This window comes from Peromyscus maniculatus, chromosome 2 (assembly GCF_049852395.1).
Source record: "Peromyscus maniculatus bairdii isolate BWxNUB_F1_BW_parent chromosome 2, HU_Pman_BW_mat_3.1, whole genome shotgun sequence".
NCBI lineage: Eukaryota > Metazoa > Chordata > Mammalia > Rodentia > Cricetidae > Peromyscus > Peromyscus maniculatus.
In genome coordinates, this window is record NC_134853.1 from 67,470,127 (window position 1) to 67,492,119 (window position 21,993).

The 21,993-nt window shown below is 43.8% G+C and overlaps 2 protein-coding genes across 19 annotated transcripts in view; both read left to right on the top strand.

Moving 5' to 3' along the window:
• The window catches only part of Unc13b (unc-13 homolog B), a 211,657-nt gene extending 205,742 nt beyond the window's left edge, over positions 1 to 5,915 (top strand). For 6 of the 13 annotated variants that reach the window (XM_042271034.2, XM_006985990.4, XM_016004593.3 and 3 more), the window contains 7 exons: positions 58 to 181; positions 278 to 334; positions 499 to 579; positions 1,157 to 1,304; positions 3,774 to 3,866; positions 4,046 to 4,205; positions 4,367 to 5,914. In XM_042271034.2, the coding sequence (XP_042126968.2) occupies positions 58 to 181; positions 278 to 334; positions 499 to 579; positions 1,157 to 1,304; positions 3,774 to 3,866; positions 4,046 to 4,205; positions 4,367 to 4,652 (949 nt within the window). In that variant the 3' untranslated portion in view covers positions 4,653 to 5,914. Of the gene's footprint in view, positions 1 to 57; positions 182 to 277; positions 335 to 498; positions 580 to 1,156; positions 1,305 to 2,751; positions 2,809 to 3,773; positions 3,867 to 4,045; positions 4,206 to 4,366 lie in introns of all 13 variants that reach the window. The other 7 variants (XM_016004589.3, XM_016004591.3, XM_076564071.1 and 4 more) reach the window with 3 other exon arrangements.
• A 2,722-nt stretch (positions 5,916 to 8,637) lies between these two features.
• Positions 8,638 to 21,993, top strand: part of LOC102905298 (phospholipid-transporting ATPase FetA) — a 98,853-nt gene continuing 85,497 nt past the window's right edge. For 2 of the 6 annotated variants that reach the window (XM_076564078.1, XM_076564079.1), the window contains exons 1-2: positions 8,646 to 8,758; positions 12,903 to 12,946. Coding sequence is in view for 2 of the 6 variants with exons in the window: in XM_042271039.2 (XP_042126973.2) it covers positions 12,919 to 12,946 (28 nt within the window). In the remaining 4 variants the exon portion in view is untranslated. Of the gene's footprint in view, positions 8,759 to 12,902; positions 12,947 to 21,993 lie in introns of all 6 variants that reach the window. The other 4 variants (XM_042271039.2, XM_076564077.1, XM_076564080.1 and 1 more) reach the window with 4 other exon arrangements.

Consider the following 21,993-nt stretch of genomic DNA (forward strand, 5'->3'; position numbering starts at 1 on the left):
TGGGGGAGCAGGCATTCCAGACTTTCCCCTCGCCTCACCGATTGCCTGAATCTGTAGCCTCACGCTCTTTGCCACTGTGTGTGAGAAGACGGTTTTGAAGCGAGTCCTGAAGGAGCTCTGGCGGGTGGTGATGAACACCATGGAAAGAGTGATCGTCCTGCCTCCACTCACTGACCAGACAGTAAGAACACCACCCTCCCCGTTCCTCCCGCTGTCTCCTTCCCTCACTCCCCACTTCCTCTGCAGTCCTGCTCTTGACTGATCTCTCTCTGCCTAGGGCACCCAGCTGATTTTAACTGCTGCCAAGGAGCTGAGCCAGCTTTCCAAACTCAAGGTTCTTGGGATTTGGGGTCTTCATGAGGCTGCAGGGAGGGTACCTGGGGGCCTGAAGTGGGGGAAAGAACTATTACTATGGGGGCAATTTGTGAACTGGCTGGTGGGGGCACTGTGTTTATGACTGTCCTGGGCTTTCCTGACATGTTTTCTCTGGGGTTCCAGGACCACATGGTACGAGAGGAAACACGGAATCTCACTCCGAAGCAGTGTGCCGTGCTTGACCTGGCTTTGGACACCATCAAGGTGGAGACTTTCCCCTTTTCCAGACAGTCGCCCCAGGCACATTAGGACTTGACATCCCACTCTGCCAGACTAGCTATCAGCCTCTTAGCATTCCACATCCAGAGAAGAAGGCCTAGGCAGTGTCAGGGATACAGAGAGAAAGAGAAATGTAAAAGAAAAAAAAGAAAGAAAGAAAGAGAAATGTTTCCAAGTCCAAGATACAAGATTGGTAAGGTAATAAATAAGTCAGGTGCATGTGAACTGTGATGAGGCATTTGGGGAAAGTATGTCTGAGGTATCAAGTTTCCTAAGTTTCAGAGAGGTGAAAGATCACTTTTGTCTCTTCTCCCTACCTCAAATGCTTCCATCTCAAACGTGCCCAACTAGATAGGCCCTTTCTTCCAACACCACCTCCAGAAATATGCCCCTCCCTACTGCTCCTGCCAAACACCCCAGTGATGCTGAGGGACTATGGCTGGCTCTGTAGGTGCTTCTGATTTGTCAGTCTGTTCTTACAGTCCTCTTCTGGCTTCTCTGAGGACAGTTGGGGAGCTGCCTCTCTGTGAGGGGATGAAGCAGGTGATCATTTATCTTTCAGCAATACTTCCATGCAGGAGGCAATGGTCTGAAGAAAACATTCCTGGAGAAGAGCCCAGACCTGCAGTCTCTACGTTACGCCCTGTCTCTGTACACACAGACTACAGACACTCTCATCAAGACATTTGTGCGCTCACAGACTGCCCAGGGTAAGGGCCCAAGGACGATGTGTTCCCACCTCCCCTCCCTGTATATACAGTGCCTGTAGGGAATTAGTGTTCTTTAGTCCTTGGAGAGGATCCAATTGCTCCTTCAAGCTTGGATTTCAACTTCTATACTTAACTTCAGTACTTACCCAGGCACATGCCCATACCAGGCAGGAGAATGAGGGTCACAGGGACTTTGAAAATGTGTCTGGTATTTCTTTATTCCTTTTCCTGGCCATTTCCTACCCAGTGCACATTTATTGGTCTCACCTATACCCTATCTGGTAATGGGGGAAAAGTAAGAAAATTCTGTGAGGAAGCCTTGACAGGAAATGCTTGGATACACATGAAGCCTTATAGCTTTACTTGAGGTTCTGGAGAGGAGAAGCAAAGTGCTCCCCATACCCTACAGCATGGATGGAAAGAAAGCTAAGGCAAATCATGGGCAACTGAAGGGTGTACATAGCAGATGCTGTCGGCTCAAGAACGATGCGTATGCACTGTGGACCAGAGAGCTGGGTTGGAGGTGGAGGCAGACTTTTGCCTTGGGAATTTCAGTCCCCAGATCTACTTCCTGCCACTGGTTAGACCTGTCCAAACTAAAGCACATCTGCAAAGACAGGATCATCCTAGAATTCTGACCTGATCCTGAAGCAGGGTCCTCCAGGAGGCACCTATAGGCACACTTAAATGGCATCCTCCAAGAAGACTTGGGCGGGCTGCCGGGAGTATGAACTTGACATAGCAAGCGCGGGAGGCTTGAGTCTTACCAAGCTGTGGATGTGAAGTGTAGACTTGACCCGGAAGGGAGAAATAAAAATGTAAGCAGTTAAGACTGGAAGTGACTGGAGGTGAGAAAATGGAGGGATCGTGCGGTACTGCTCCACTTCTTACAGCTGTTCTCAGTCAAGGGAGGGTCTGGAGGAAAAAGCAAGAGAAGCAGGGATGGGTATGGCTGAAGGGGACAGGGGCAGCTTTTTCAGAGCTGAGGACGTGTAAGGCCTGTAGTATGGGGCGGTGCTGAGTTCATTCAGAAAGGCTTTTGGCAGCATTGCGATAGAGCTGGGTAATGATGAAGAAAGGCATGAAGTGCTAGCAGGGCTGCACCACAGGGAGACCACATGTGCATGGTTTTATCTGTTGTCATTTAGGGGCCTAGGAGATCAGAACCTGCCACCTCTCCCTTGCCCCACTGGTCTTAGATACTTTCTATCTGTGTTTTCTACTGTTCTGCCATGCTGTAGTTGGTCTCCAAACTGTGACGTCTAATGGGGAGCACTTAGACACTGACCTTGGCTCTTGGACTTCTTTCTGCGCCCTGCCCCAGTCTGAGCTTCCTCGGAATGTATTTGAACTCTCATGAATGACTGTAATTCTTTGACCTCTAACAACTCTTCTTTCTCTGTCCTACTGCCGCTCACCTCTTGACTTGCCTGTCCTCCTCGCTCAGTGCATGATGGGAAAGGTATTAGGTTTACTGCTAATGAGGACATTCGGCCAGAAAAGGGTATGTTCTTTTACACTGTGCAGACATGATCAAACACTGACTCGCCCTGTGAACTACAGGGAGGTGTATTCTGGGGATGGCTGGACCAAGTTCAGGAGCTCTATGCCAAATCTTTGACCTAGGCAATGGATTCAGAGAGCCCTGGAAGAACTTCTGTTCCTGACCTCTGTCTTGTCCTCGGATTCCCCACCAATACACCCCAGGAGAAAGAGGGGTTTTCTTTGAGGCGCAGGATAGTGACGAGTTCTCAAAATCAGATCAAGCCCCTGCTAAGAGACACCTATAGACTGACCCTATTCAGAGATTGTGACTAGAGAGTTGTTCTGTGGATTTAAGAGAAGGCCTCGCAAGTAGGGACACCCAGAAATCCTGAGGACAAGCACAAGGTTGCATCTCTTGATTAGAGCATTAAGAGATGTCATAAGTCGCTGGGCGGTGGTGGTGCATGCCTATAATCCCACTTGGGAGGCAAAGGCAGGTGGATCTCTGTGAATTCAAGGCCAGCCTAGGCTACAGAGTGAGATCTAGGACAGGCTCCAAAGCTACACAGAGAAACCCTGTCTCAAAAAAAAAAAAAAAAAAAAAAAAAAGAGATACCATAAGTCAGGGCACAGTTGCACATGCCTGTGATCTGAGAAATCAAGAGGCTGAAGCATGAGGCTCCCAAGTTCAAGTCTAGCCTACACTATATAAAGTAAGAGTGAGAGCAAAGCAGAGGGAAGGGGGGGGAGGATTCTCAGTGCATGTTTCAGGAAGTTTCTCCCAAGATTCTATCAGCTTGTCTAGTGTCATAGTGCACAGCCTCATTCTTTCTCTCCTGTTGTTTCTTCCCATTTGTTACTTCCCCGTGACTACTGTGGGTGATTTCTTCTCACTTTAGGGTAGGATGTGAGGTGGGAGCATTCCATCCCCTCATTTCACCTGGAATCTAGTTCTCTAGTAGGCAATCATCTGTCTGTCCTCAGGGGCTGGTGTGGATGATCCTGTGGGAGAAGTCTCCATTCAGGTGGACTTATTTACACACCCTGGCACTGGGGAGCATAAGGTCACAGTGAAAGGTAAGTGCTGTTCACTTACAGGTTTGCTTTTTTCTTGACCATGGCCTCACTCATCCCTTGAAAGCAGGGGCTGCTCATCCTAGTGCTCCAGCTCAGTTCTTCTCCAGGGGAACATACCCTAGGGTTGAAGAACTGGGAATATTGGTGGGGTCCCTCACAGATCTCCCTTGTTTGGGTAGTGGTAGCAGCCAATGACCTCAAGTGGCAGACAGCGGGTATGTTCCGGCCTTTTGTGGAAGTGACCATGGTTGGCCCACACCAAAGTGATAAGAAGAGGAAGTTCACAACCAAATCTAAAAGCAACAACTGGACTCCCAAGTACAATGAGACATTCCACTTGTAAGTAACAGAGCAGGACACCTACAGGCTCTGGAATGAAGGAGGCTGGGTGGTAAGGGTGGAGAGACTCGGAATAGACCGATGGGCTAGATGGCAAAGGTGGGTGAATTCAGCAGAAAATGTTCATTTCTGGCTTTTTATCCTCTACCCTGTGCTCATAGCCTCCTGGGAAATGAAGAGGGTCCAGAGGCCTATGAGTTACAGATCTGTGTGAAGGATTACTGCTTTGCCCGGGAGGATCGCGTGATAGGACTGGCAGTGATGCCCCTGAGGGATGTGGCAGCCAAGGGCAGCTGTGCCTGCTGGTGCCCATTGGGCCGGAAGATCCACATGGATGAGACAGGCATGACCATTCTCCGGATTCTGTCTCAGAGGAGCAATGATGAGGTCGCTCGAGAGTTCGTCAAGCTCAAATCAGAGTCTCGTTCCACAGAAGAAGGGAGTTGAACATCTTTGGCGTTTGTGCCATCCAGACAACACCCGCTGCACAGATTAGTCAGGGAGAGTTAGCTGTGTAGCCGGCATAGAGTCCTTGTAGTCCAAAGGCTGACTCTCCCAGTTAAGGATGTTTAAGGAGAATCTTGGGGTATTAAGACTGTGGCTTTTCAGAGAAAAAGTCATGAACCCCCAGCCAGTAGGTCTGTGGTGCTAGAAGCTGGGCTGTGGAGCTACTTCCTGGAGAGATTTTTCCATAAATAGAGAGGGACAGACATTTCTAAGAATGTCAGCTATTCTTGGTAGACAACTGTCCATTTCACCTCCCACTTCTACCCTTCTCTAAACCACACTTTGTCCAGTTAGATGCTTACATGCTTATCATTAGAAGATGTTTAGAATGCCTAGAACTTGTACCTGGCTGACCTGCTGATATTCCTGAGCTCCAAGGTCCATATCAGAGATTAGCCAGAGCAGAAGAGCACAGACTGGAATTCACTGCCACTGGAGCAGCAGAACTGGCTTGTGTGGATCCAGTGAGAACAAGGCTTGGGAGCTGAACAAGATACCTTCTGTAAAGGAGTTGGCTAATTTCCTTAGCTCAGACTATCTGTCATGAGTCAAAGAAGGTTCACATGGTGCTGTGGAGCCCTGAGCAGAATAGTTCTTTGGAATCCAGGCACCAGGGGTCTCACCTGCCTAGAGTACTCCCAGCTCCCTACTCCTGTCAGCAGGGAGTGATGCCTAGAACACACACACAATTCTTCTATCATAGACTTGAGGGCTAACTAAGGATCCAAGGATATTTTCTTGAGTAGTCCCTGAACAAAGCCAAAAATCATGGAAAACTACCTAGAAAGAGCTGTCCTCACCTGTGGCCACAACCTTCTGCCTGTCCTCCTTGAAGAAAACATCTAGTCCTTGGCCTTCCTCCTTCTCTTTGAGACCAGCTGCTGTTCCCCTTGGATTGGTCAAGCATAAAGGAGGAGCTTGGACTCTCATTCCTCTGTATGAGCTGGATGGAGGGTAACCTCAGCACTCGCTGGAAGGTCAGGGGTAGACTTTCAGAGGGTCAGATGAGTTTCCTGGACCTTGCTCAGAGATGTGACTTGTTCCTTGGATTTCCTGCTAGTAGCCTCCTGAAATTGCTGAGGACTCAACATTGTACAACAGCCAACACATGAAACAAACCAAGCATTTTTGCTGTTTTTAACTATTATGTGCCATTGTTACAGGAAATTATAGGCTAGACTGTAATAAATTATCTTATAGCAGCTTTTGGAGTCTGGAATTCTGTAAAGATGTGGACAATCATAAAACTAAGTATCATAGTTAATGATAGCTTTTGGATCAACAGCCCCTGGCTATAACCCCCACCTCCATATAGCCAAGTGGTGGGACCTGAAGTTGTTCTGAATGAGCACTGATTCAGCAGTCATTAGGCTGAATCATTTTGGTTTGGACTGAGACAACCAGTCCGATAACAGTCTTGTGACCTAGGACATCAGCTTCCTGCAAAAGGTCCAGAAGGGAAGGAGATGACATGTGCCGTAGAAAGCAGCCCATGCTTCCTCCTTCCTCGTCTAGAGTCAGGAGGACAGACCGCAGCTGTGAAACAAGGCGGAGCTCTGCTGAGAGATGCAGAGTAGCATAGTGCCGAGGCTACCATGAACAGCACAGGTTAGCCTTCGCAGCGCTTTTCAAGGAAGATAAGCTATGGTAGCAAAACTAATGAGGCCTCCTGAAATAAGAAAAGATGACACAAGAAATGTAGGCCTCGCATACTCACATACTCCTTCAGACTGCTGTCACCACCTGTGACAAGAAACGAACCCCGTTTCCATTGCTTGATAAGTAGACCCTTTCTGTTCAGTTGCCAAGGCATTTTCAAGCTTCTTTCTTCTTCTCACCCCCTCCTAAAGCAGCTACCTTCTGTCATTTCTGCATCAAAACTGCCCCTAGGGACTGGGCAGAGGAGCTCACACGTTGAACCCAACAACTGGACGATAGAGGCCTTTGGATTGTTTGAATCTTAGATGGTCTTTTAATAAACCTGGTACCAGATATTGGGGTGAAAGCCGAAAGATCAGAGAACCAGAACAGCCAGCCTCTAGTTCTTAGCTCTATGAAATGTTCAGTCTAAAGGTGTTCCTCACACTTTCTATACCTTTCTCTGCCCTGCCATCTCACTTCCTGGAATTAAAGGCATGTGTGCTTCCCAAGCAAAGGTATGAGATCTCAAGTGCTGGGATTAAAGGTGTGTGCCACCTCTGCCTGGCTCTGTTTCTCTCCTATACTGGATCAATCTCATATTGCCCAGTGTGGCCTTGAACTCACAGAGATCCAGATGGATCTCTGCCTCCTGAGTGCTAGGATTAAAGGTGTGTGCCACCACTGCCTGACCTCTATGTCTAATCTAGTGGCTGGCTCTGTCCTCTGATCCTCAGGCAAGGTTATTAGGGTACACAATACATATACAAACATACATACATACATACATACATATATGTATGTGTGTATATATATACACATACATGTGTGTGTGTGTGCGTGTGTGTATATCTCCAATAGGTAGATTGGATCTATGTATAGCAGTCCCAGGCCAGCCATGGCTACAGTTAGACCATGTCTAAAGACGAAATGCCTCCATGAATCTACTATTTTCTAGTCCCACTACCACTAGTTGTTAAGGGTCTTGACTGGGTTCATTTTCTCTGCCAGTTAAAGAATTAAAAGACAGGGAAAAAAATACTGACTGTGACAGAGAGGTAGCTGTTGAGAAGTCGCAAGCACAGCAAACAGGAGCAGTCGGACTGAGCCGTTGAAAGAAGGCCTTTTACTAGGAGCGAGAAAACACTCCCATACAGCAGGTACACACAAAGAAAAGACCCTCTGCAAAGCAGAAGCCCAGCTTCTTGAGGGCTGGAAACCTGTCAATTGTGAAGCGTGGGGGTCTGTCTTCCCTAAGTTAGGGCTGGTGAGTTGGAAGAAAGACAGGAGGGCTGATGGGCCCACAGCTGTTGTGTGAGCATGTCCTGATCTGCCTTGAACCTGTTGAGCCACTCCAGCAGCGGGGGCCCCACTGGCAGGATGGGTAAAAAGCCTGCAAAGCCTTTTGTCTGGGATCAGGAGGGTGAAGAAGCCGCCATCCATCTCGGAAGTTCACCATCTTTATTACCTGGTCATTGGCCCCTCTCATCTGTTTGCCTATCAGGGACTCTGCCCAACTCCTAGTCCCTCATAGTGGTTTTTATTTCCCCTCCTCTGGATCACTGATAAACCCGTCTCTGCCCCTCCCCTCTTCTCTCTTTAAAAAGTATTTAAAGTGTTATTTATTTTGTGTGTATGAATGTGTTTGCCTGCATCCATGTATGCTTGTGTACCACCTGGGTGCCTGGTGCCCACTGAGGTCAGAAGGCATCCGACACTGGAACTGGATTTACGGATGGTTATGAGCCACCCTATGAATGCTTGGAATCAAACCCAGGACCTCTGCAAGAACCAGTGCTCTTAACCACTGGGCCATCTCTCTGGGGTCCCTCGTCTTTCCTCTTCATGCTCTCCAGTTAAAAGCTACTCAGTGGTCACCCATGGCTTCTAAGCTGAAACTTAAGACCCTCCAAGAGGACACACCAGCTACATCCCTGCACACATAATCCTGCAGCTATCTGTCTGAATTATTGCCCTGACATGCGTGTGCCCCTCAGTGCCCTTTTACATCTTGTGTCCTTGTTGGAATGTCAGGCATTCCTTCCCCCTGCACTTACCACCCTGTCACCTCTGGGAAGCCAGGGGGACCCAACCACCTCCGGGCAGCACTCTCCATTGTTACTCTGTCTCCCCTGATCAGCGTGTAGTCTGCCCCTGGAAGGATCTGAGGATTTCATCTCTGGCCATTTCACTTCAATGCCAGAATTTGATCTGCAGGCTGCTTAAACAGTCACGGGGCGGGGGCGGGGTGTGAGTTCCGCAGGAATGGGCGTGGCTGGAGATGGGCGCGTGGCCGCGCGGGGTGGGGGTGGGGGTCCTGCTCTGGGCGGAAGCTGTGCCTCTGTGGCACCTGCGCAGAAAGATGCGTTAAGATGGAGGTTGCTGGAGTGGACGGCTTTGAGGCGACGGTAAGCAGGGGGCGCCCGAGGAGAAGTTAAGGTTTTCTTCCTGACCACATTGCGTGGAGGCCTTGACTTTAACGACCCGGTGGTTATTCACCTTCCTTCCTTGGGAACTGTTGTAATACTTGCCAAGATCACCGCTCTGTCAGTACCCCTCAAATACACAAGTTTACCCAGCGCTCCCAGGGCTGTGTTTGTGCAGATACTTCCAAAGACGTCTCTATCCTCCCGCCCCATAACTCCCAAAGGGCACACATTTGTCCACTTATTCCACGAAGCAGGCTAACCCTCTCCCCAGCATACCGTATTCCTGTTAACTATGGGAGTTTGTTCATTTTCCCAAGACTGTTAAGATTCTCCTACATTTGCTATCTTTCTCTTCCTTTTAATGTCTACCCGGAAGGAAAAATCAAACTGTCTACCACGAACAAGCTTTCTAATGTCAATAAGTACCTAGCTAGCTATTTATTTATTTTTCTGAGGAACTACTAGCATAGACATTGTTTGCTTTGAGACAGGGTCTTGCTGGATAGCCCTAAATGGCTTGCAACTCACTGTAGACCAGACTTGGAACTTGTACTGATCCTCCTGCCTCTGCCTCCTGGCTGCTAGGATTACAAGTATAAATTACCACACCCACCAGTAACTAAAACTTTTTTTTAAATTTATTTATTTATTATGTATACAGTGTTCTGCTTGCGTATATCCCTTCAGGCCAGAAGAGGGAGCCAGATCTCATCCCGGTAACTAAAACTTTTTTCAGCCATTACTGAATCAAGGGTTCAAGACCAGCCTGGGCTACATGAGATCCCTCTTAAAAGTAAAAACAAAACTTTTTTTAAAAAGTTTTAAAATATACATTTGCAGGTTCTTGAAAATTGAAAGACTTGTTAGTTGAGCTCACATTCCCATAAAGCACGTGGTTAGAGGTAAGAAACAACATTAAAATAGTCTTAACAGTTCACCACACACTTCACTTCTTGTTTTCTTATCCTGGGCTGTTCATCTAGGAGGCCTTTGAGTACATGACCCTTGGTTTAGAACTTGGGGTCATTTTCTTAGCTAATATTTAAGCTCCTAATGAAAGCTGAAATCCAAATGGTATGTGCGTTAAAGTTAACCTCAGTTCTTGTGCTCTGGTTGTACCAGAGGACATCCTGGGAGTTAGAACCAAGGGTGAAATCTACACCAAAACAGTTTGGGTAAGAGAATTCAAGCAAAATATCTGAAAGAGCCTTGGTTCATTTGAAGAGGACCCTTCCATGTACAATTAATTCCTTGTTGATAGAGCAGGGTAAAGATAAGGTATTATTTTTCTCTCTTGTGAATACCTGGTCACATACATAAGGACCTGGCTCTAATCTATCCTTATAGTAAAGTCTCAAATAGTCTGACTCCAAGCAAGGGGTGTAACGTAATGGTAGATCACTTACCTATCATCTTCAAAGAACTAGAATTAAAAAGGATCAAAAGTGCTGGCCCTTTTACTCAAGAACACACAATGGTAACCCTTTGTCTGGGAAATAAGGGTCTTTAGGCTGAGTCTAATCACACAGAATAAAACACACCTTCACTAGTGGATATATTAAGAATTTATACCATACTCTATGTATAGAAATACAGTGCACACGTTAAATAATACTTCAATAGGATGAGTTGGTAAGGTTTTTTTTTTATGTCTATGGATATTTTGACTGCATGTTTGTGCACCAATTATATGGGTGCCCTTGGAAGACAGAAGAGGGCATCAGATCCCCTGGACTGGAGTTAGAGCTGCCATGTAGGTGCTGGGGATCCAACACCACTGGGCCAGTGCTCTTGACCACTGAGCCATCTCTCCAGCCCCTTCATACAGTTTTAAACAAAAGAAAAATAGGAAAACTTTCAGGTTAGAAGATCTGAACTAGTGGGTTTTAAAGGACAGAATAAACTTGTGATGTACCTGTTCACTGAATATTTCCCACATGATCTTCCCAGACTCAGAAGAGAAAGGCAGAGTTGAAAAAGCAACATAAAATGCAAAGAAGCAGGAATCAGAACACACAAACATGGGTCTCTGATGCATCCTGCTCAGGATCCTGGCCTTTACGTAACAGTTTGCTGCAGTTGTTATTTGGACTGGTAATTCCTCCATATCTAACTCAGGGGTGAAATGGGCCCATGTACATAAGAGCATGTTGAAAACTATACATTTTCTCTGTGTTCTGATCAATTAACTTTTAAGGAATTTGTCTTGCTTAGTCCCACGTCCAAGAAAAATATATTTGTTGAGCAATTACTATATGTCTGGTATTATCTAGGCATAGACCCTAGCACTGAATAAGAGACAAGTAACCCTTATACATTTAGGGGTGATTGTCAGCACATTGATTACCTACTAAGTATCCAGTGCAGACTCAACACCATACTGAAGTAGCAGGAAAAATCTAAGTTCTAGATTTAACTCTGCTGCTGTATAACTATGAAAAGGACTCTTGTGTGTCGACCTGGATGTCCTCCTCTGTGAAATGAGGTAAGGTGACCTCATGTTCTTTCAGTTGAACTTCCCTAACTTAATGAATGTGTTGCCTTCCTAGAATGTCCCTGCTGAAAAAGCTGATCAGTCAGAGAGCCATAGGACAGGTACTAAAGTCACAGTAGATTCAGCAACAATAGTTACAGAGTTGCCCTGTTCTGTAGTAGAGGCTCAGAGGGACTTCATGGAAGACTAGGCAGGCAGGGAAGGATGGAGACTTTGGAGTAGAAAAAAGGAGGAGACTCTTGCAGGTATTGGAAATTGATGGAAGTTCAAAGGAGTAGAGCATTCGACTTTTTATCCTATTTTTTTTAAGACTTTAAAATGTTAACTGTGTGTGTGGGTTGTGCACTTGAGTGCCAGTGCCCACTGAGGCCAGAAGTGTCAGATCCCCTCAAGTTCCTGCAGTGGTGCAGAGGAATAAATGCCCTAACGTTTCCAATGCTCTTCAATTGCCCACTAGTACTTTTCATTGGTAAGACCTAAATGGCAGTCTAGAGTTGAGAGAGTATAGAGGAAATAGTTCATAGAATTCAGCTTCCCAGACCAAGACAGACAAGTTGGAGGATGGGAAAGGAAATAGCAAACAACATTTTCTCCAGGAACAAATCACCAAATAGTGTAGTGTTCCCTATGTTAAAATTCTGTAAGGTTCAGTCTCCTTATCTGTATATGAGGATGCTGGTGCCTTTGTTGAAGGGTAATTGTGAAGATTCTGTGATGTATGTAAAAGTACCCAGCACGGAGCCCTGATACCCCGGATGACCGCTTTATATTAGGTCCTTTCCTACGTGACAAAGTAGCTCCTTCTCTAGCCAAGGTCTCAAAGTGTAGATGAACTGACTGAAGGGGAAGATAAAGTACATCCCCTGGGGTCTGTTGCACATTGTAATGACCGGCTTTTAATGGGAGAAAGCTAAGAAGTCATTGAAAAGTTCTACAGGAGCCTTAACTTCTGACATCAGGGGTTTTTAATCATTCACTAGGGAGTCACCTGGTTTTTCATTCAGTGAGCCTTGATCACTTAAATTATTGAGTTATTGGGTTTCTTTTGTCTCTTATGAGGAAGTATGTATTAATGGTCCTCAGCTTTGAATACACGTTGGAATCATTTGATATTGGATAATACTGATGCTTTGAATCCACTATTTTGATTTGATTAATCTTGGCTGTATGCTTTACTTTGAGATTTTTTTTTCCATCATGAACTGGATACTGCATGTGCCTGTAATTCTAGCTATTCAGCAGGCTGAGGCAGAAGATTGTGAGTTCAAGGCCACGGTGCAGCATAATGAAACCAAGTCTCAAAAACAAACTGAAAGGGGCTAGGGAGACAGCTCAGCAGATAAGTACACTTGCTGCTGTTCGGAAGACCCAAGCCCAGTTCCCAGCAACCACAATCTTCCATAACTCCAGCTTCAGGAAATCTGACACCCTCTTCTGGCCTCCACAGCCGCCTGCATTCAAGTACACTTACTCCCACACAAACACAGGCACATAAATTTAAAATAAAAAGCAAGATGACTGCATAAAGCACTAAGTAAAGTGTCTATCACACTAAATTTTTGATGAATGGTAGATGTTATAGCATCAGGATGCCAGCAAACTGACAAGCAGTTTTTGTTTCATTCTTAGGTGGTGCTTCTCTGAGATGAAATACATAACAGTTTTTATTTCAGGTAAGTAGTCTGCTTACATCAGTTGAGGTAGAGTTCATCAAGCATTACTGATATTTGCCTGGTCCTGCGTTCTGCCATGCTCCACTCACACAACTTGTGATTTCCGGACATTTGCTTTTGTTTTTTGTTTGTTTCGTTTTTTGAGACAGGGTTCTCTGTAGATTTGCGCCTTTCCTGGAATTTGCTCTGTAGACCAGGCTGGCCTCGAACTCACAGAGATCTCTCTGTCTCTGCCTCCTGAGTGCGCCACCACCACATTTGTAAAGCATTGAATGGATATCTTCCTAGAAGCACCTTACAAATTGGGATCTGCATTGGCTGAAGATGTAGTAGCTCAGTGTAGGAGACCTGTCTAACATGCACAATGCCCTAGGTTCAACCACCACATGACCAGAATGGGGGGAAATTATATAGCTTGCTGGGTGTGGTGGCATATCTGTAAACCCAGAACTTGGGAGATGGAGGAAGGATGATCAAGAATCCAAGACCAGCCTGGGTACATAGTGAGTTCTAGACCAGCTTCAGCTACAGGAGACCTTGTCTCAAAAAAAAAAAAAAAAAAAAAAAAAAAAAAAAAAAAAAAAAAAAACACTGCAAAAATAGAACTGCAAAAAACTTGGCTAGGATTCAAACTTCATTTGCCTCTGACCTCGCCTGGAACTACTTTTGCTACAGAGTCGAGAGGGGAAAAAATTGCAAAATTGAACTTGAGGTTATTATTGAGTTTGTACATGAGAGTAGTGTTTAAGTATTATTTTTAGAGGTCAGTAAGAGTAACTTTTAACTAAAGAGTTGAAACAGATGGATAAGTAATTTGATTCTGAAGATTTGCGAACAGAGAGCCATGCTATGATAACCTTGGTGGAAATATCTTTCACAAGGCTTAAGGTGAGTTTGTTTCTAATCTTTGAGCCTTTGAGGAAGACAGGAGTAATCCAACAGACTATTGTTAAATGTATAATTGAGGTCACTGGACCATCTCTTGCTTAGACAGTGTGTGTCTGGATAAGCTCAGTCATTTGGCCCTTTGTTGGACTTGAATTGAAAGAGGAGGGGAGAATATAAGAGAAGGTACTGGAAATCTCTGAGTGACACCATGCTGGAGAAGAGAAATTCCTGAAAGAGTTTGAGGATGGATAACATGGAGTTGAGTGCATTCGAGAATTAGGGCAAACAGTAAAGCTAGGATGTTCAAGATTAGTGCTAGAGAAAAAGAAAGTGCTCATGGTCTGTTGTTTGGTTGGCTGCCCACGTAATAGGTAGATGGAGTGGCTGGATGTTAGGTCTCAGGAGCATAACTCTGAAGCACAATTCTTACACCAGTGGCCTTACACACTCTCTCCTGCTGGAAGATGACCATGGAGAAGACAGATTGAACACTGTATCAAGTACCACGTTCAAGGGATAGGAACTTGTTTGTCTCAGCGCTGGCCAGCTAGGAAGAACTCAAGATCAATTTAGGCAAATCCTGTTATTGGCCCTTTCTAGCCTTCCATGTTTCGTAAGAGTCCGGAGAAAGTGTATGCATAAAGGAATTCATAAACAGACCTGGCTGAAAATACCGAAGTTGTCTGGAGAGATTTTTTTCACTGGAAGTGTTTAAACAGGCTGGACATAAAGGAAAAACTACTAAGGGTGGGAGGGTGAAGTAGCTAGCTCCCAGTGCCCTTCTAATTCTGAAATTCAATAATTTCCAGAATCAGAGTGATCCTAGAATGTTATCAGAGATCCAGAATGACTCCTAGCCCAGGCATTCTTGGTGGATACAGAAGGCAATTCTGTGTTTTGTTGAAACTCTGTGCATAGACCAAATTGATCTCAAACCCACAGAAATCTCCTACCTCTGTCTCCTGACTACAAGGATTAAAGGGGTATATTGCCATGCCCATTTGGAAGGCAATTCTGAATTTTTTTTAAACCTGAGACCTATTTTTTAATAAATATTTTATAATTAATTTATTTTATATTTATTTTATAATTAATTTAATTTTACATATCAGCCGTGGATTCTCCTATCCTCCCTCCTCCCACTCCCCAGCCTTTCCCCCCTATTCACCCCCCATTCCTACTTCCTCCAAGGCAAGGTCTCCCCAAGCGGAGCTCCAGGAGTCCAATCGGTGAGAGAGAGGAGGGATTATATGAGCAAGAGATATCAAGACCATGATTGGAAAAAACACAGGGACAAATAGCCAAACTAGCAGAAACACCTGAGACCTATTTTAATTTAGTTTGATTTCCTTGTGGACATTTGAAGACTGGGAACCTCACGTGGGAGTGTCTTAGACCCATTAGAAATGTACTGCTTTTTACTGTGAAGTATCATGTGAGGCCTAGAGTCCCCCAGGGTAGGAAGCTGGATTGAGTTAGTCACAGGAATGCCTCACTGTATGGCTACCACATTTGTCCCTAATGAAGTAGGGCAGCTAAGGATAATGTGCCTTTGGATTGCTTTTAGCTGAGAGACACACAGGTCCCAGAACTTATTTTCAGCATCAGGCAGATAATGTGCTTGTATTCTTTGTAGCTATAATCTTGAAGAATTTATCAGCAGGAGACATCATGTAATGACTGTGTTTCAGGAAGGTTTTCCTTGGACTGGTATTTTAAATAAGCCCACCTGTTGTTAGGGTTCTTTAGCTCTTTTGGGAGGCCCATCACCCAGCTCCCAAATAAATCACACACGGAGGCTTATTCTTAATTATAAATGCCCAGTCTTAGCTTGGCTTGTTTCTTGCCAGCTTCCCTTAAGTTATTCTATCTTTTGCTTCTGGGCTTTTCCTGTTCTCTTACTCCTGTAACTCTTACTCTGTGGCTTGCTGTGTAGCTGGGTGACTGGCCCATGGGTCCTCCTCCTTCTCTGGCTACTTCTTCTTTTCCTCCCAGATTTCTCCCTCTATATATTCTCTCTGCCTGCCAGCCCCGCCTATCCTTTCTCCTTCCTTGCTATTGGCTGTTCAGCTCTTTATCAGACCATCAGGTGTTCTAGACAGGCACAGTAACACAGCTTCACCGAGTTAAACAAATGCAACATAAACAAAAGTAACACACCTTAAAACAACACCTGTTGTTTGTGTTCATTTGTCTTTAAAAAATCGTGTTGTTTATTATTTGTGTGTTTATGTCCATGTGTATAAAGATCAAAGGACGACTTTCAGGAATTGATTTTCCTTCTGTGGGTTCTAGAGATGAGGCTCATAGAGCAGACTATTTACCCACTGAACCATCTTGCCAACCCTGTGTTCACTCCTTAATCAATTTCCTTAAAAACAAAACAAAACAAAACAAAACAAAACAAAACCCTCCCCTGTTTAGAAGACATGGGAATAAATGTGGTTCCAGTTACCAGACTGGTAAAGAAGATGAAATTCAAAAAAATTATTATAGGAGAATAAAATCAAAGTATTGTGGGAGTTGGAGGGGTCAAGTATTTTTTCTGTGGGAGCATAGAGACTTCATTGAGAAGCTCCCAGTCCTGGCCTTTGTAGCTAGCTCTGGAGGGACCTAAGATGGAGGAAGGCGTCACTTTAGAAGTGACTGTATGGACAGTGGCATAGACGAGGAGAATGGGCCACAAATAGGCCGCTTTGCAATGGGGTAGTGGAAGAGAAAGATGAAAAGAGGAGTTTGGGGCAAATCCAGGCCTCTTGAATGGGAAGCTGTGGGTGGCAGCTGAGCTCCATTTGAGTAACACGTGGGCGCCACTAAGGGTTTGGGTTGGCAGCCAAGACAGTAGCGCTGGCACTCAGCTCGGCCCACTGTGTCGAAAGAGCACGTTCCTGCTTCCTGGCTTGTGCTGCTTGAACTTTCGATAGCTTGTTCTACCACTGTGTCCCACGTGGATAGTTTTCACTTAGGAGCACAACAACACAGACTTGCTGAATTTGACACCAGAGGAAACGGAAGACAGTAGTGTCTGGTGGTGTACATGGTCAATTTTGACAACAAATAAGGCTCTGCACTAAAACAATGAATGATGCTGAGAAGGGATACCAAGCCTTCACCACCATGGCCACCTCCTTCTATATCAAACACCCCTGTATGGCTGGCAGGATGGCTCAGTGGGTAAAGGCACTTGCTTTCAAACGTGAAAACCTGAATTTGTTACCTGGAACCCACATGATAGAAGAAAGGAATCATCGCCTGCAAATTGTCCTGTGACTTCCATATGTTGTTGTGGCACATTTTCATACATATGTATATTCGATAAATGTTAAAACATTTTCTCTAGAAGGCCCCTGGACTGGCCCTCCCCAGAGGCAGTGGAGGTCCCTGGCCCCATTATAACACATTCTCACTTAGGAGGAAGTAGCCAGACAAGAGTCATTGCCCATATATTTTTTTAACTTCTCAGGGGAATGTTAGGCAGGAGGTTCACTTGGGATTCACTGACCAACATCCCTCCAAAATAGGACACAAAGAACAATAGGTATAGTGGTGAGCTAGCTCAAGGCCTTTACAGGAAACAGAATAATAGGTGGTAGTGGTGGATTCTAGCTAAGTCAAAGCAATTTCAAGACTTGCTCTCCAGGGAAGTGTACAGAGTGCTGTTCTCCTTTCCTCCAGTAAATGCTGAACCCCCTGGACATTCTTGTGCACTGTATACAGCTACTTACAGCAGACTGAATTCTGGGTAAAGGGGATTATGAAGAAGGCACTCCTCCTTTCTGGAAGTGCTTTCATGGAGTTACGGAGTAGTGAGGCAATGCTTGAGGTCAGAGAAAGTAAGCTGGGCACTGTGGTGTATGCCTGTAATGCCAGGACAGGGGAGACTAACGTAGGATTGCTGTGAGTTCAGGGCCTGCCTGAGCGACATACCAGGTTACAACCAGTCAGGGCTTTGTAGCAAGATCATGTCTCACATGATCTTGGCTTAGTAGGTGCTTGCAGCCAATCCTGGAAACCTGAATTAGATTTCAGGAGCAACATGGTAGACAGAGAGAACTGACTTCCACAAATTCTTCTATTTTGGGAAGTGTTTATCTTAGACCTAAATGGAAAAGTCCAGCAGTATGAACTCAAGACTGGAGGTGAGGTTTGGAGGATCATGCTGAGAGATACAAAGGAAAGGCATCGTCACTGAAGAAAAGCACATAGGAGGGAAAGTGGGATGAGAACGATGCTTTGGGATAAGAGTGCCCATTTTGTGTCAAAACTTCCTGGACCACAGTGAGTTTGAACTCAGCCTGGGCAAGTAAGGGAGACCTTGCCTCAAAAGAAAAGGTACAAAGAAGGGTGAAGCCCCAGCTTGAGTAGGACAGAATCTCCAACAACTTTTGAAATGACGCTAAGCTTGTTTCCGCTATTGTGTACTGTATTTACGTGAAGTGGCATTCTCCTCACTCACAATTATAACATCAAAATATTGATTGACTCTGGAAAGTCTTGAAAATGTTCTGTGTCTTGCAGAATCATATGTTCAGCCAAAATTTAATTCTTTATGGAAGAATAAGGATATTACTCCATTAGCACAGTGATTTTGTGGTCATCTTTAATAAATGATACAATTAAATGTTTACCAAAGATTATTTTAAAATAAGCTTCTTTTCATACTTCAAAAACCTGTACTCCACAAAAATGGAAAACCAGGAAGAAATGGACAATTTTCTGGATAAATACCACATACCAAAATTAAATCAAGACCAGATAAACCATTTAAATAGACCAATAACCCCTAAAGAAATAGAAACAGTCATCAAAAGTCTCCCAACCAAAAAAAGCCCAGGACCAGATGGTTTCAGTGCAGAATTCTACCAGACTTTCAAAGAAGAACTAATACCAATACTCTTCAAATTGTTCCACACAATAGAAACAGAAGGAACATTACCAAACTCTTTTTATGAGGCTACAATTACCCTGATACCTAAACCACACAAAGATGCAACAAAGAAAGAGAACTACAGACCAATCTCCCTCATGAACATTGATGCAAAAAATACTCAACAAAATATTGGCAAACCGAATCCAAGAATACATCAAAACAATCATCCATCATGACCAAATAGGATTCATCCTAGGGATGCAAGGATGGTTCAACATATGAAAATCTGTCAATGTAATACACCATATAAACAAACTGAAAGAAAAAAACCACATGATCATCTCCTTAGATGCTGAAAAAGCCTTTGACAAAATCCAACACCCCTTCATGATAAAGGTCTTAGAAAGATCAGGAATACAAGGAACATTCCTAAACATAATAAAGGCAATTTATAGCAAGCCAATAGCAAACATCAAATTAAACGGAGAGAAACTCAAAGCGACACCACTAAATTCAGAAACAAGACAAGGCTGTCCACTCTCCCCATATTTATTCAATATAGTCCTAGAAGTTCTAGCTAGAGCAATAAGACAACAAAAGGAGATCAAAGGGATACAAATTGGAAAGGAAGAAGTCAAACTTTCACTTTTTGCAGATGATATGATAGTATACATAAGTGACCCCAAAAACTCTACCAGGGAACTCCTACAGCTGATAAACTCCTTCAGTAAAGTGGCAGGATACAAGATGAACTCAAAAAATTCAGTAGCCCTCCTATACACAAATGATAAAAGGGCTGAGAAAGAAGTCAGAGAAACATCACCCTTTACAATAGCCACAAATAATATAAAATACCTTGGGGTAACACTAACTAAACAAGTGAAGGACCTTTTTGATAAGAACTTTAAATCTCTAAAGAAAGAAATTAAAGAAGATATCAGAAAATGGAAGGATCTCCCATGCTCATGGATAGGTAGGATTAACATAGTAAAAATGGCAATCTTATGAAAAGCAATCTACAGATTGCAATGCAATCCCCATCAAAATCCCAACACAATCCCAACACAATTCTTCACAGACTTGGAAAGAAAAATACTCAACTTCATATGGAAAACCAAAAGACCCAGGATAGCTAAAAGAATCCTATACGATAAAGCAACCTTTGGAGGCATCACCTTCCCTGACCTCAAACTCTACTATAGAGCTATAGTAATAAAAACAGCTTGGTACTGGTATAAAAACCGACATACAGACCAATGGAATCGAATTGAAGACCCTGACATTAATCCAGGCACATATGAACACCTGGCTTTTGACAAAGGAGCCAAAACTATACAATGGAAAAAAGAAAGTATCTTAAACTAATGGTGCTGGCATAACTGGATCTCAATATGTAAAAGATTACAAATAGATCCATATCTGTCACCATGCACAAAACTCAAGTCCAAGTGGATCAAAGACCTCAACATAAATCCAGTTACACTAAACTTAATAGAAAAGAAAGTAGGAAGTACTCTTGAACGCATTGGCACTGGAGACCATTTCCTAAATATAACACCAACAGCACAGACTCTGAGCACAACAATTAATAAATGGGACCTCTCAAAATTGAGAAGCTTTTGCAGGGCGAAAGACACAGTCAATAAGACAAAAAAACAGCCAACAGAATGGGAAAAGTTCTTCACCAACCCCACATCTGACAGAGGATTGATCTCCACAGTATATAAAGAACTCAAGAAACTAGACATCAAAATACTAAACAGTCCAATTAAAAAATGAGCTAAAGAGCTAAACAGAGAATTCACAAAACAAGAATCACAAATGGCTGAAAGACATTTAAAGAAATGCTCAACATCCTTAATCATCAGAGAAATGCAAATCAAAACAACTCTGAGATACCACCTTATACCTGTCAGAATGGCTATGATCAAAAACATCAATGACAGTCAATGTTGGAGAGGATGTGGAGCAAAGGGAACACTCCTCCACTGTTGGTGGGAATGCAAGCTTGTACAACCACTGTGGAAATCAGTATGGTGGTTTCTCAGAAAATTAGGAATCTAACTACCTCAAGACCCAGCCATCCCACTCTTGGGCATATACCCAAGGAATGCTGATTCATACCATAAAGATACATGCTCAGCTATGTTCATAGCAGCACTATTTGTTATAGCCAGAACCTGGAAACAACCTAGATGCCCATCAACAGAAGAATTGATGAAAAAAATGTGGTACATATACACAATGGAGTACTACTCAGCAGAGAAAAACAGTGAAAGCATGAAATTTGCAGGCAAATGGATGGAACTAGAAAAAAATCATCCTGAGTAAGGTAACCCAAACCCAGAAAGACAGTCATGGTATGTACTCACTCATAAGTGGATTCTAGATATAAAATAAAGAACAATCAGACCACAACCCATAGAACCATGGAGGCTATATATATAGCATGGAGGTCCCTAGGACGACTGTTGCTTATAATAAATTTCGGTTTTCTCAATTACTGAGCAAGCCTCATTGAAACATCTCACTATTAAGATAAGAATACATACTCTATCAAGCTGATAATAGAAAAATAAATTAATTAATTTTAAACAATAAAAAATAAATAAAAAGAAAAGAAAAAAGTAAGCTTCTTTATGATTTATTCTCAAATATTTGATTTGTATACCTACTTTATACACTTACATATTAGGATCATCTAAAAATTTTTTAGGTGAATATGGGTCACACATAGTTAAGAGTATTTGTTGCTCTTCCAAAGAACCTGGATTTAACTTTAGCTCTCAGCACCCATGACTTCCTACAACTCCAGATCTAGGGAATCAAGTTCCCTCTCTGACCTCTGGAAGACTGCACTCACATGGTATGTGAACACACACACACACACACACACACCAATTTTAAAGTTTTAAAAATAATTTTATTTTTTTACTTTTATTTATTTATTTATTTTAATATATATATTGGTTTTTCGAGACAGGGTTTTTCTGTGTAGGTTTGCGCCTTTCCTGGAGCTCACTTGGTAGCCCAGGCTGGCCTCAAACTCACAGAGATCCACCTGGCTCTGCCTCCCGAGTGCTGGGATTAAAGGCGTGCGCCACCACCGCCCAGCTATTATTATTATTTTTTACAACTTGACTGTAGTTTTCCCCTCTCTTCTCCTCCCAGTTCCTCCCCCACACCTCCCCTCAGCCCCCTAACCCATCCACCACTCCTCCCTTTCTATTCAGAAAAGGGTAGACCTCCCTTGGATATCAACCAAACATGGCATATCAAGTTGCAGTAA